This window comes from Dromiciops gliroides, chromosome 1 (assembly GCF_019393635.1).
Source record: "Dromiciops gliroides isolate mDroGli1 chromosome 1, mDroGli1.pri, whole genome shotgun sequence".
NCBI lineage: Eukaryota > Metazoa > Chordata > Mammalia > Microbiotheria > Microbiotheriidae > Dromiciops > Dromiciops gliroides.
The window spans coordinates 614,045,069-614,060,793 of record NC_057861.1 but is presented as its reverse complement, the minus strand read 5'-3'; the positions used below and the strand labels follow the sequence as shown (position 1 = coordinate 614,060,793).

The following is a 15,725-nucleotide window of genomic DNA, read 5'->3' as shown; positions in this document are numbered from 1 at the left end:
CAAAGAGAAATAAATAGATATTACAACATAACAGGGTATTTAACTTGGAATCAGGAAGATATGGGTTTAAATCTTTACTCTGATATTTTTTAGTCGTGTGTTCATGGGTAATCACTGAACCTCAGTTTTTTTCATCTGTAAAATGAGCTTGATAATCATAATAGCTGTAGAAACTACTTTACAGAATTATTGAGATTTAAATGATATAATTTATATAAAGCATTTTGCAAACTTTAAAGTGCTATAAAATGTTTAAAAATTGCAATGTTAGAGGAAGATATGGGGCTTAATAAAAATAAAGGCTTCTTATTCAAAATGTTAGCAGCAAGGATAACATAATTGCTTACTAACATCTCATGTGAATTAGTCTTTCAGATGCTTTATTCTGGGTAGCCTGAGTGAATTGGGTACTGTGTTGATTGATTGTTTGACTGGGGGCAGGGAAGGGAGTACTGAAGCAATGAAAAGGAAGTAGAAAGAGGAAATGTGGGGCACCTTAGGTAGCATTCTTTATAATTTCCACTCTTGACAAATCTAATTGTGAAGGAAGCTGGCATTGAGAGGCCTTCAAATATGTGGGCAGTAGAGACATTTTCTAGGAAGACAAATTAGAGTAGAATTCCCAGTAATTTTGCTTCCTCCTTCATCTTGTTCTCTATTTCTTTCCTTGCTGGCCTTTGTTTAGCAGACAACCATGTGAATTGGAGATAGCTTTTTCATCTCAGTGAGTCCTAGGCTGGGGAAATCTTAGGAGATTTGGAGAAATGCAATATGGCCGAAAGTCATGGGACATTAAAGACTCCAAAAATTATAATGTTCGCCAGTATATGGTGGGTACAGCATATAACAGAATTGGAAGTGTGAGTAAGAACTAGAGTAAACATAAGATTTTTAAAAAAGATAATGGGCTGATTATGTAGTGAGAGTACTGAATAAGTGACAGGCAACCTATGTATTTCATTGGTATCATTGTGATACTGAGGAGAAATGCTCTCAGGATGTTGGGGAGAACTTATGGGACAACATGGACAGGAATCACACTGGATAGGTGGGCAGGGATGGGTTATGAGTTGCATAGATGCACCTGGAGGAGATAACAGATCTAATTGAGTTTTTGCCCTTTGGGATTCTTGAGCTCCACAAATACACAGTTCCACGTGGTTTGAAAACCCCATAAAGTTTATTTCCATATCATAACAATGAAAATATCATATTTGGAGAGAACATAGGATAATCTTGGAAAAATGTTTTATGTTAATTCAGTTGGAAAAATAAAACAATATCTTATATATATTTATATATCTATATATGTGTGTGTGTATGTTTACCAGCAAAGTAATTTGCATGGAGATTCTTGTTTCACTACAAGTATTACAATTCAAGAGTTGTCAAATACAAGTCACAAAATCATTTTAAAAGGAGGCAGGCAACATCTATTTATAGTCACATTTCTCATTCAAGATGCTTTGGAATTTCAACTTTTCCAGCAAGTCAGTTCGGCTATGGTATATGAACAAATGCCACACTAAGCTATGATTATTTTAAAAAGTAAGCCTGCTAAATAAAATATGATGGCAAATTGGTAATTCTGTTGAAGAAAATGAACACTTACTGATAACATTTATGAATAAAAATTAGTTAATTTTTATGATTCCCCCCCCCCCTCTTGGTAAACAATAGCAATTATAAATGCATGATAAGGAATGAAACATTTGCCTCACGTATAACTTAAAATGGGATAATGTTACTAAACTTTTGTTAAGAAAACATGAAGAGCATCTGACACTCAGCAGAGACAGTTACAATGAGAAAACAACTTTCTAGAGGAGACAATGGCATGAAAGCAGCTGTGATATTACATAGGCACCTTTCTGTGCCTACATTTATTTGCACACTTATTACTGATGTGTGTAAGGATGTTTTCTTGTCACACCACTTGGGGAATCCTTGCAGATCCTAGCACCAAAGGATAAATCAGATTTTGCCTTTTCTCTGAGTTTTTTCTATGTTTTTAGTACTGAGTGTACTGAGGTATGTTTTCTTTGGTTACTTTCGTTATAAAGGTGCAATTAAAAACACGATATATACATCATTAAAAATCAAATTTCAGTGTCCACTTTTTAGGTCATAAAATTATAGATTTCTTCAGTAGGGTAGATGGTCATCATTTTCTTACATCAGTCATAAAGCTGTTTTCAATACATAAAACAATGAGCTTATTAGCACAACTATAGGTTTTTTGATCCAAGATCTTTCCTGTGCTCAGTGGTGATGCATTTCCTGTTACTGCTATGTCGGCTGTTCTCCATGCTTCACAGTAGTTGCTTACCAGTCGAATGCCATTTGCGTTGGAGCCATGCCATATTACCTTCTGAGGCCTACAGGAGAATTTAGTACAGTTATTTCTAGAAATGGTGCTTTATCAGTGAATTGACATCTTGAAGGCTAAGGCAAAGCTATATTAAATTCTCTACTATCCATATGTATGTATGTATATCTATATTCTATACATGTACATATATAATGGATTTATATGAGAATTAGCAATTTTCAAAAGATTAGAATTTCATCAAATACACAGCACTAAAACCATGTTGAATATACTACATTTTGTTAATCCAGATATAGACTTCCCAAGAATAAAGGCTGTTCCCCTTAAATGAAGGGAAAATAGCTTTATACAAAAAAAAAGTAAAATCATTACTTTAAAAATATTTAACATGACACATTTTAATCAATTCACATAAAGGTGTTTCAGTCATTTTTAACAACATGGTGCTCTTTGTTTTTGTCACTTTAATTGTTATTATCATCTATGGTAGTAAGAGTATAATTAAAGGCACACTTGAGTGAAATTTATGAATTTAATGTAATCTATGTTAGTACCAACATGGTGATTTTTTTTTGGCTTTTAATCAAGTCACTTTGAGATCTTGTAGTGTTTAGCATGGTGCAGAGAAAAGAGATTTAATTTAGTAACTGAGGATTTGTGTTCAAATACTGGTTCTGAATTCACTATCCTGAATAAGACATTGAATCTCTTTGGGTCTCAGTTCTACATCTATAAACTGAGGAAGACCTTTAACTCTACAGTTCAAAATCTATGATTGTCTTTATCAGCATTACTTGTCCTTGTACCAGACAAATTTCAAAGTGCTAACTGATAGAGCGGTCCAATTGATTGAATGCCAGATGAAACAGCATTTAATGTATTTGTTAGGGCTTCTCAGTATAAAAAGCACTTACCATGATGGGTCTGTCATAACATTCCGGCCATCAAAGGAATATATTGGAACATGGTTATTGAATTGACCTCCATGGCCAGAAAAAATGGACTCCCAATTATTGAAAAGTATTTCTCCCTGTGGAAATCAAAAGCAATATTTTAACATTTGGAGTTTAACTTTGCGTTTTAATAATATGGCATAAGGATTGAATAAATTTTCAGAAGCTCTCAAGGTACCCTGAGTATTATAGTACAGAAGAAAACTATTATCTGCTTCTAATAAGATTTTGGGTTATTCAGATTTGAAAGATGCTTAGAGGGTCCTGTTTGTCTAAAGCTATTTCTTTTGCCAACCTGTCACTATGTGCCTGTTAGCGCTCCCTGGGAGTCTTATCTCTCTTCCTCTGATATAGTCTGGAGTGACTATCTCTGGAATGCTCAGCCTACAGGCTTTCTTAGCTTCCTTCAAGATTCAGCTCAGATCCTACCTTCTTTTAGTGGCCTTCCCTTCAGCCCTCCCATCCTCATTGTTTTCCCTCAGAGATTACCTTCCCTCTACTCTGAATATCTCTTGTAGATATACAGTTGTTTGTATGCTGTACTCCTCATAACCATGTGGCCTTTTTGAGAGCAGGGACTGTGTATTTGCCTTTCTTAGTTATCTCCACAGCTTACTTGGCACATAAGTGCTTAATTTTTATTGTTTGTTGATTGACTGACTACAAATACACCTTGCTAGCCGTGCACAGTATATCATTCAGGGCAGATAAAGAAATCTCTTACTCACCCACTTCCTCCTTATTTATGTTAATTTCATGGATCTGATGTAGGTTTTTTTTTGTTTGTTTGTTTGTTTTTGTGGGACAATGAGGGTTAAGTAACTTCCCCAGGGTCACACAGCTAGTAAGTGTCAAGTGTCTGAGGCTGGATTTGAACTCAGGTCCTCCAGAATCCAGGGCCCATGCTTTATCCACTGTGCCACCTAGTTGCCTCTAATTTGATGGGTTTTGAACTCCTTTCCTATATACTACTTAATTATAACTCACATATCTAGAACTTTAATATTGACAATGAACTTTCCTTACAACAGCTTCTTGAGGTAAATATTTTGTGTTCTTATCCCCAATTTACAGATGAAGAATCAAAGACTCATCATAGAGATCAAGGGACATGCTCAGTGTCACAAAGCTAATAAACGTTATAGCTGAGATTTGAACTTGAGTCTCAATTCCAAATCTGTTATTCTTCTCGTTATCCCAGATTATCTCATCATCCAAGACTCTTGGCTATTGAGATCAACATGATACCATGGTCTAAAGAAACTCTCAGTCTTGGCCTGTCCCATCTTGACCATGACCTGCTATGACAATTGTCTTTAATTTCCACCTGATATCCCCACAACTGAAATCATTCCTTTGGGTTGGTTTTCTCCTAATACTCACTATTAAAATGAACTTAGTGGGGCAGCTAGGTGGCACAGTGGATAAAACACCAACCCTGGATTCAGGAGGACCTGAGTTCCAATCCAGCCTCAGACATTTGACACTTACTAGCTGTGTGACCCTGGGCAAGTCACTTAATCTTCATTGCCCTGCAAAAATAAAAAATAAATAAAATGAACTTAGGCTACTAGAGATAAGAGTGAGGGGGGAAGGACCCTGAGTATTTCCCCTAACTTCCAACTGCCAATGGGAACCCATACATTTTAGTATTGGTTATTATTTTTTAAAATCATATTAGCATTAATTTGATAGGCACAGAGATGCTGTGGGATGGGAGAACACCTTGAAACAATTACTTTACAATAAATGGCATGGGCCATGAATCAAAGGTCTGGACCTGATACATGAACTTGTGGGCGATAGGAGATGATTAATGCTAAAGTCAAACTTGGTCTTTTTTGTTGTTTTGCTTAGGACAGGAAAGAAAGAAGAAAGGAAGGAAGGAAACATTTATGAAGCACCTACTATGTGCCAGTCTCTGCAAAATAGAAGTAAATGCTATTGTTATCCCCATTTTACAGTCTAGGAAATTGAGATAGGCAGAAGTTAAGTGACTTGCCCAGGGTCACAGAGATAGTAAGTGTCTGAAGCTGGATTTGAGCCTGAGTCTTCCTGACTAGAGGCCCAGCACTGTGTCTGTTGTGCCATTGCACCACCTAACTGCTTCTATGGCCTGGATCCTTGAACTGAAATTAAGAGTGATCTTAGGGGGCAGCTAGGTGGCTCAGTGGATAAAGCACTGGACCTGGATTCAAGAGGACCTGAGTTCAAATCCAGCCTCAGACGCTTGACACTTACTAGCTGTTTGACCCTGGGCAAGTCACTTAACCCTCATTGTCCCACCAAAAAAAAAAAGTGATCTTAGGGAATTTCAGGTCATTCCTGTGATTGTTCTTTGCATAACTCCTTGATGGAGATTGTCTCATTGGGAGTTAAATAACCTATATATTTTTGTGCCACCAAATGTAGGAAAATATATTAATTGTGCAAATCTACTGTTTAAACTGGAGCTTATTGTTCTCTTTGATCCTACACAAAAGTTGAAGATTTTGTCATAAATTATTCCATTTAAAAAGGACTTTTTGTTCATTTGAACTTAGAGGTGCTTATTGTTCTTGTTAAGTGATGTAAAAAAAATAAAACTGGAAATTTAAAAAAAACTGTAGGAGGGGCCACAAATGTCTTTTTGATGAGAGAATGTCTGTCTTCTTCTACCCTTATGTAACCCAATTTAGAATCAACTTTTATCCCTACACCGATTGAACCCAGAAGATGGAATACAGTATGGATGGGAAGTACTTCCTAGCAAAATAATTGTCCATAAGATCAGAGATTTAGGGAAGAAGGGACCTCAGCAATTATTGAATCCACACCCTCTATTTTTAATGTAACCCAGGGCTCAATTCCATTTGCATAAGACTCTTCCAGGCCTGCATGAAAGGTTCCTCTAAGGTAGCTTCTTTCTTCCAGGTTTCTCTCTCTTCCTTCAGAGAATCCAAGTCCTCTCTCAAAGCTGGAAGCTTTAGAATTTCTCCTTTCTCAAGCTCTCACCCCTTCTGCCCCTTGAAGCATCAATGACCAGCAATGAGAGTCTTAGGCAAACAGACTTCAAACAGTTACAAACAGATGAGGAAACTGAGTCTTCAGACAGGTCAAGTGACTTGCCCGGACTCATATAACTAAGTATCTGACAGGGATTTGAACTCAGGGTTTCTGATTCTATGTCTGGGGCTCTACCCATTATACTTTACTATCCTGCTTCTTGCTTTCTTGGGAGGCTCTTGGGGGAAAACATTCTTTCCTTTGGTTTTTCTCTTTCTTGTGAAACATCTCCACCCACCTGAACTGTGGCACCCAGGTCACAAGGCCGAAGCTGGTCCTCAGAAAAACTCAAGGGGATGGAGGTGTTGTTGCATTTGTTCCTTTTTTTACTTTAGTGTGCCAACCCCAAGGGAGGCAGAGTGTTTGTGATCGTGCTTGGAGTGTGAATTTACCCCTTCAAAGATATTTTTTTAACAGTTATTTTGCACTGCTCAAAGAGTTCTGAATTACCACTCACTCTCCTGCTGAGGTTTAAGGGGCCAGAATGGGGACTGGCAGCTTCTTCAGACATAGTCAAAAAGGGCAACAACAAAGACCATCTCTAAATTTATATAAACTCTACCACTTTAAGCACTAGAGCTTACTTTGACCTGTTTTACTCTTTCTATTAATTCCTTTGTCCTGAGTTGAATTAAAAGGACTGGCTGAAATACCAGCCAAACTGGACTTTCAGCTATTCCCTGATTCCGTCTTTCATGATTCCACTTCTGTCTATACATGTTGTCTAAACTCCATGCCTGCATTGCATCCCCTTTCATATCTTTTTTTCTTTGTTCTTCCTTCCTTCCTTCCTTTCTTTTTTTTTTTTGCTGGGCAATGAGGGTTAAGTGACTTGCCCAGGGTCACATAGCTAGTAAGTGTCAAGTGTCTGAGGCTGACTTTGAACCCAGGTCCTCTTGAATCCAGGGCCGGTGCTCTATCTACTGCGCCACCTAGCTGCCCCATCCTCTCATGTCTGTTAAAATCCTCTTTCTTTCAAGGGCTTTCTCAGGTGCCACCTCCTCTATAAAATCTTTCCTGATTCCCTTGAGAAAAATGCTTTTTCCCTTCTTGAATTTTCTTATAACACCCTGCCTAGATAGCATTCCTGTGCACTTATCACATTCTACCTTGCGCCATACTTGTGTATGTGTCGTATTCTTTCCCTCCCCCCCTTCTGATAGATTATAAGCTTCTTGAGGACAGGGACTGTAATTCTCTTCCTCCCTACCCTCCAATCTTCATATTTCTAGCACAAAAAAGGTGCTCAGTAAATGCTGAATTGAATTGTCTGATTTAATTTGGGAGTTAGGTACAAGGTGAGTGAGGGAGAGGCAGCACAAGAGAGAAAGGGGGGGAAACTCTCTGGGACAGTGGCTTTGGGGTTTAGTGGCAAAGATTTCATAGAAACAACAGACCAAAAAAAGTTCATTCTTACCTTGAGGTTAACTATTGGCAGGCTGTAGCTGTCTGCTTTTCTCACAATTGTGGACAGATCTTGTAAATGCGATGACAAGAAAGCTCTATAAGTGGACAATAAACCAGCAGCCTGGGCCTGCTGGAAGCACTGGAAGTCAGCTCGAATGTCCCCAGAAAATGGCATATTCAAAGCAACTAGGCGGAGCTGAAAAGTTAAGAAGAAATTCGAGCTTAGAATCTGCACAGCTGGGCTCTGGTACTGACAGCCACTTTTTTTTTTTTTTACTCTTTTAAAAACTCAGTTCAACTTTCTGTACTTGATTGTCAGCCCCCAAAGTGATTGTTTGAGTTGTGGGAACATCAAAGCTAGATTTCCTTTCAGAGTCCTCCCTCTTCACAGCATCTCCATTCTGACTTACAATATTGCTAGTATTTTATTCCAGGCTCTCCATGGCCAAGTTTGGCATTTGCATACAACCAGGGGTGACACTATTGAATTGATTTCATTTATGTTTTAACTGAGGTGTGAAAAGGGAGTCATGCTGAAGTGCTCATTACACTTGGGGAGGGAATGGAGTTATCTCAAGATGGCAGTGGGAGAAAAACTATGTCACGAATCTACCAAGCAGACAGTTCTCAAACACATACTTACTGCTGGTTTCTCATAATTAGTATTTGAAGTCTGAATTGGTGGAGGCAGAAGTTGCTGAACCTGTCATTTAAAAGATAAAAATAGATGCTTTTGTATCATTGTTTTGTCTTAAATATTTTTAAAAGTTTTATCAATTTAAAAAATAATTTTACACTAATCATTTCCCCTTTACTCTCCTTCTCCATTTTCATTAAGTTCCACATTCCCTATTATTAATAGGAACAGTTATATGACATGTCTAAGAGCACCACAGATGAAGTAGAGATTCAAACCCATATCCCATAACTTGATAATTCACCTGCTTCATGTGCTGGACCACAGTGCCTCTACTGTCTTTATCTTTGTACCTCCAGCCCTGAATAATAGTATGCATTGGAGTCCAGTGAAAAGACATAGATCAGAAAGACTGGTGCTGGCCCTGCATGCAGTGGGAGACCTTGACTTTTTAAACTCAGGTCTCAGTTTGTCTGAGGCAATGCCCATTCAGTAGTTAAAGGGTAGGCAAGAATTGAGGCCACTGGATTCTGGAGGAGAGAGTGGGACTTTGCCCAGCTCTGTCTCACTTAAATCCAATTCACATGCAAGTCAAGACATCACCCTCTTAATGTCATTGATCATCTCTGAGAACGAACGCTGAACAACTAACAAGTGTGCATATAATAATTGTGTTTAATTGAATTGAACAATGCTTTATCAATCCTAGTTTCTCTTTTCTAGATTTGTTTTTATTTGTCAACATGTCCCTTAAAATGTAGTATCCAGAACTTAATATAGCAGATGTAGGCTGATAAATGCTTGTTAAGTAAATGAATAAGTGGCCATATAATGCATATGTATATGTCACTTTGGGACATGGTGCCCTCTGGACTTGCAATTAATATTAAACAACAATAACAGGGCAGAGGTGGTTGTGGAAATTGGTGGGGGGGGTGTCATAAAAGTATGGAAATTTTAGATAATATAATACTGGATACATGGCAGGTGCTCAATAAACACTGGATGGATAGATTTATAACCATCTCAAACCCACTGTGTCCAAACAGAACTCACTGGCTTTCCCTAAAGAACCTTAGGGGCAGTTAGGTGGTGCAGTGGATAAAGCACCCGCCCTGGATTCAGAAGTACCTGAGTTCAAATCCGGCCTCTGACACTTGACAATTACTAGCTGTGTGACCCTGGGCAAGTCACTTAACCCCCACTGCCTGCCAAAAAAAAAAAAAAAAAGAACCTTCCCCACCTTCTAATTTCCCTATTACTGTCATGGGGATATAAGAAAAGGCAAAAAACAGGCATGTGCCCTCATGGAGATTACAGTTTGATTAGGGCACCACCGTCTTTAGAGTCAACCAGGATTGCAAACTTGGTGTCGTCTTCAACCCCTTACTCATACTCCCTCCACAATCCAATATGTTGAAAATTCTTGTCATTTCTACCATTAAAGCATTCCTCATATATGCCCTCTAGTCATAAAATTACCACCCTAGTAGGATCTTGATCACTTCTCATAAAGACTATAGGAACAGCCTTCTGATTGGCCTCCTTTGTTTCTTCCCTTTCCAATCTATTCTCTACTCAGTTGCCAAATTAATTTTTCTAAAACATGTGTTGGACCATGGCCTCTCTCCCTACTTAATAAACTCCAGTAATTCCCTGTTATTCCTAGGATCAAATAAAAAATGCTGTTTGGCACAAGCTGGTCCCTTCCTATCTGTCCATTCTTTCATTTTACACCTCCACATACCTTATGGTAGAACTATATGGGCTACTTGCTACTACTGGCACACAACTTCATAGTCTGACTCCACGCCTTTGCATTAGCTGTTCTCCATGCCTGGGATGTCATCCCTCCTCACCTCCCATTTCTTAGCTTCCCTGATTTCCTTTATTACTTAGCTCAAACCCCACCTTTTTTCAGAAAGTTTTTCCTGGTTCCCTCCATGCCTGCTTCTCTCCCCCACCCCGCCCTCTTCCCTCTGAGATTATCGTCTAATTTTACTTTATATGTCTTTATGTACAATTATCTGAATTTTGTCTCCCTTGTTAGATTTTGAGCTCCTTGAGGGTACAGACTTTCCCCCCTTGGCTTTCTTTATATCTTCACAATTAACACAATGTCTGGTACCTGTTATATGCTTATTAAATACTTTACTGACTATCAATGAAAAGAGACAATGAGCTTAAATCATTTTGTAAACCAAAACACTATATAAATGTAATGAGTTATCATGAAAATGAAGAGGAATGTAAAACTTCCCCTGTCTGAAGGGAGTATTGCATCCAATGATGATGCTCTGTGTGATAAAATAATGGAATTTGGCAGATGACCAGGGGTCCCACCTGATTGATTTAGTATTGTTTGAATTGGATGAGAGTGAGAAACTGACTAAGTATCTATTGGGAAATGATTAGATATAGGCCACACCTGGCCTGCCCTGAGTGACATATACTGCTGATGTCAGCAGGGGGAACACTCTCAGACATGCAACTTGAAGGACCTCCCTTTTGGGGGAGGGAGAGAAAAGTAGAAAAGGGAATGCTCACTCAGAGGAGCTCTCTCTTTCATGTTGGTGAGCTTCCCAGAGTGGACTGGAGAAGGGTTGCACAGCTGACTCCCATAGAAACTACAGACCCCAGGTGGTGAGTTAATAGAAACGAGTCCAGCTCTTCAAATTAGCTGAGCTGGAAGCAAGTTTGGGGATTGAGTCAGTCTTTACTAGAGCCAGGGAACTTATCCATTTTTCTCTTCCCCTATTCCCTTGTCACTGGCTTTATTAACTTCACTTTTGTTATATATTTTATTCCCCTTAATAAAACCTGATTTGTTTGTGGAAAAGAAGCTGTTAATCTCCTTTCTTATTGGCCTGGGAGAAATAACTAAAAAACAGTTTGGAAGAGAGGAAACTTTGGACCTAGAGGTCCCTCATTATTTTCTGAACCCCAATATTATGGCGAGCCACCCAATTAACTCTCCCCTTATTAAATTTGTCCCTTACATCTGAGAAGCCTCATTGGTGTGGGGGTTAGAGTGCCTATCCTAAAGTCAAAACAACTTGGGTTCAAGCTCTTCCTCAGACATATATTTACTGGGTCATTATGGGCAAGTAACTTCATTTTTCAGCACCCCCAACAGTACTGTAAGTTACAGACAAGTTGCTGTTTTACATTGGTAGAGTGGGGTTTCCATACCAGAAGTTCTCTACACCAATGAAATTACAAATCCATATACTTTCCCTCCCTCAAACAAATAAAAAAGAACTAGTAAATAGTGAAAAGAACTTTAGATTTGGAGTCAGAAGCTGCTGTCATTGTTCAGTTGTTTTCAGTAACATTTGACTCTTCGTAAGCCCATTTAGAATCTTCTTGGCAAAGATACTAGAGTGGTTTACCAATTCCTTCTCCAATTCATTTGGATGAGGAAATGAAAGCAAGTAGGGTTAAGTGATTTGCCCAAGCTCACATTTCTAGTAAATGTCTGAGGTTAGATTTAAAATCAGGAAGATGAGTCTTTCTGTTTTCAGGCCTGGCACTCTATCCACAGCACCACGTAGCTTGGGCTCTGTTCCCTATTGTCACTCTCTTTATGACCTTGGGCAAGTAATTTTTACCTTTTTGAGTCTCGATTTTCTTATCTGTAAAATGAAGGGATTGGATTAGATAATCTCTTAGGTTCCTTCCATTTCTAATATTGTTTCCTCAAAGTTCCAGTTCTAGGCGATTTGATGGATACTGAATTGTCTAATTCATCAATCTAATTAAATTATTTTCAGCTATATTTATGTCCATGTTCTACATAATCAAATAAATCATAATGTAAACCAAATATGTAGAAAGACTGCAAAATGGTGACTCAGTGGTTATCTATCTAAATCCATAACTACATTTATTTCTATACTATCACCAACCTATTATCATATACTTACATTGCTGGAAATTGCAGGAGGTGGTGGGCTATCAGCAGGAATGGGAATAAGCTCTCCAAGCTGAAAGAAAAATAATGAAGGAAATAATTAAATACAAAATGAAAATTATACAAACACATTCACATACACAACAAGGATAGGGACCTGTGATTTCACTGGTATAGGAAATTCTAGGTGAGAATATTTTTCTAACAAGTCAAGTTATCCCCTTTTCTTCAAAGGACAACCTTGGTGCATTGCCTAGGGTACTAAGTATTAAATCATTTGCATCACATAGCTATTATGTGTCAGAGGCAAGGCATGAAACCAAGTCCTCTTCACTTCAAGGCTAGCTCTCTGTCCACATGACTATGCTACCTTTCTATTTAAAAGGTTATAAATAAAACTCACAGGACCAAGGTTTTCCTTTTAAATAGTAGGTATGGTGACTCTTTCATTGAGAGAAAAAGGGAAAGTATAAAAATAATTACCTGCAATTTTTTCCATCCATTTCTTACACGTATAAAAAACTCCGTACTTTCACTTAAATAGATTAGTGTGCCTTCTATCACCAGATGAGCATTTTGCATCATACTTTCAATATTCCCAAATGTTGTTACCTGTCAGACATTTAAAGGAAAGATGTTAAATAGGAATAACCACACTCTTCTATAGAATTTGAGATTGTATATGAATGAAACAAGCATTTATTAAGCACTTACTATGTGCAAAATGCTGTGCTAATTTCTGGGGAAACAGATAGAAAAGAAATACCAGTCCCTGCCTTGAAGAGCTCACATTCTAATGTGGGACAGTCCATATGGAAGGATAGCACAGATGCAAGTCAGATGGAAATGTCCTTTTGTCCTTCAGGTGCAAAGCAGGTGTTAATACATTTTCCTTACTGTCATTTGCACCGATAAACTCTTATCAATTCCTGGCATTACATATAAAAGTATTGGACTTTAGTAGTAGATTTTTATTGTACTTCTACTCCAAAAATATTGAGGCACCGTATAATTAATTAGCTCTATGAACAATGTTATAACTGAGCTTTTCTAAACACGTTACAGTTGAAATTAGTAAGAATAGTGGAATGAGGGGCAGCTAGGTGGCGAATGGATAGAGCACCAGCCCTGGATTCAGGAGTACTTGAGTTCAAATCTGTCCTCAGACACTTAACACTTACTAGCTGTGTGACCCTGGGCAAGTCACTTAACCCCAATTGTCCAGAAAAAAAAAGAATAGTGGAATGATCAGGGAAATGCAACAGAGGAGATAACACAAAGAAATATGAAAAGAAAAAGATAGTGATATGGGTCTAAAAAGACCTATAATAGGGGAAAGAGCAGAAGGTATTTAAATACTAATTCTCAAAGTCCTAGAAGCTGTTGATATCCTAGAGGAAGCAATTAAAAGTCAGCTGTTATGGGGGTCTTGCTTCCCAGGCCTATTATCTACCATTGCCTGGTATTTTCTGGCCCCAAGCCTATAATGGGAGGTAAAGCATACAACAACCTTAGATAAGGAAGGGGCCTCAGTATAATTTTTCACCCTGTGCAGGAATCCTGATACCTATTACGGTATCTCTTTCCTGAGTTACCTAATTGATAAATAGTGTTTACTCCCTCTCTCCTAAAATAATTTGTATTAATTTATCTGTGTGTGTGTGTGTGTGTGTGTGTGTGTGTGTGTGTGTGTGTTTACCCATCCCCCATACACCCCTTCCATGTAAGTTCTTTGAGAGAAGGGACTGGGGATTTTTTTTCCTTTTGGTGGGGGTGGGGAGGGTGGCTTCATGTCCTTAGCAGTAGAATACTTTGTGCATAGTAGGTGATCCATAAATGCTGAATTGAATTGAATTTTTGGAAAGACCACTTAATTAGAAGATTTTAAATTCAGCTCCACTGATAACCAGTGAAGTGAATCATTTAACCTCCCTTTATGCTTACTTATATGCACAACAGTGACAAAACTACCTACTTTCCTACTTCATAAGACTGTCTTATATGGATCAAAGGAGATATTATAGCATTATAAAATATGAGGCATGATAATCATAATGATGAGGAAGATGTTTCATAGAAACAGGTTTGGGTGGGAGAGTGAGCAATTTTGGCAAATCATTGAGTGGGAGATGAAAACAAAGTAGAACCTGGAAAAGTGGGGTTAGGACATAGGGAGGACTGTGAATAGTTAGAAGATATTGACTCATAGCTCTCCCTTACTCTTTCTGTCATTCGAAAAACAAAGAACACTGTCTTCAGCTAAATTAATAGAAATATAATGTCTCCATCACATTGTGCCATTTATTGGGCAGATACCACTTCTGGGTTACTGTTTCCAGTTTAAGATAGTAAATTATAAAGCAGTACCTTAACACACTGGACTGGATCCAGAGAAGGAGGATCAATATGGTAAAATATAGAGATCCTGTGCTATATAAGGGACAGGTAGGTAGCCTACAAAGTAGGGACATTGAGCCTGGAGAAGAAAAGATGTAGGGGGAATATGACTGCCGGCTTTATAAGGAGGAGCTTTATCGCCCCCCCTTTTGTTTTTAGCAACAGAGGGCAGAATTAGGAACAAGTATAAGTTACACTGAAGCAAATTTCAGTTCAATATAAGGAAAGCTTTTCTAACAGCAAAAACTGTCCAATAATAGCACAGTCTGCCTTTTGAAACTATTGATACCCCTCTCACTGGAAGAATTTAAGCAGAAGGATGTTATCAGGGGGACTGTGCATCTGGCGGAAGGTTAGACTAGATGGATAAAGAGATTTCCAACTTTGCCATTTTATGATCCTAAAATCAAAATTTATGATTTGCCTCTTTCTCCATTCAATGTTTTTCCTTCCCTGTCTCTTGGCTGACTTGGTTGCCAAGCCCGTTTTCTTCCTCTATTTCCTCATGATGTGATGTTTCAATGGGATTCAAATATACTTTCTCATATTACTTTACATATTGGATGAAGTTTTGTTTCCAGTTCTGAAGTTAGAAAAATCATTACATTGAAGCTTTTATGTTTTTTTTTTCTCCCAATGTGTTTGTTGCTCCCTCCAAAAATATCCCTAAGCAAATTAAGTTGTATGGGACAATGATTCTTCCTCAAAAAAAGTTTGTTTACCCCTAATTTATATAGAAAGTATAATGTAGATGCATTTAACTTAGAGATCAGGTTTCTGATCATAGAATCATAGTTTTGGAGCTGAAAGGGAACGCAGAATTCATTTTATCCAATCTCCTCATCTTATAGATGAGGGAAATGAGGCCCATAAAGGAGAAATGATTATGCTCCACTTTACACAGGTAGCAAGTTAGCAGAACTGTATTTGAATCCCAAGCTTCTAATTCCAAATGCACGGTTTTTTCCATGCTGTCTCCCAAGACTTAAGCTCACAGAATAGCAGTGATTCAATTTTTTTTAAAGCCATCATCTCTGGCAG

The 15,725-nt window shown here is 38.1% G+C and overlaps 1 protein-coding gene across 1 annotated transcript in view; it reads right to left on the bottom strand.

Annotated features, from left to right (window-relative positions):
- Nucleotides 1-1,161: 1,161 nt before the first annotated feature.
- Nucleotides 1,162-15,725, bottom strand: part of COL15A1 (collagen type XV alpha 1 chain) — a 223,946-nt gene continuing 209,382 nt past the window's right edge. The window contains exons 34-39 of the mRNA XM_043975517.1: nucleotides 12,771-12,899; nucleotides 12,301-12,360; nucleotides 8,381-8,440; nucleotides 7,748-7,933; nucleotides 3,247-3,362; nucleotides 1,162-2,378 (exon numbers count right to left, since the gene is read on the bottom strand). Coding sequence (XP_043831452.1) covers nucleotides 2,165-2,378; nucleotides 3,247-3,362; nucleotides 7,748-7,933; nucleotides 8,381-8,440; nucleotides 12,301-12,360; nucleotides 12,771-12,899 — 765 coding nt within the window. The 3' untranslated portion in view covers nucleotides 1,162-2,164. The remainder of the gene's footprint in view (nucleotides 2,379-3,246; nucleotides 3,363-7,747; nucleotides 7,934-8,380; nucleotides 8,441-12,300; nucleotides 12,361-12,770; nucleotides 12,900-15,725) is intronic.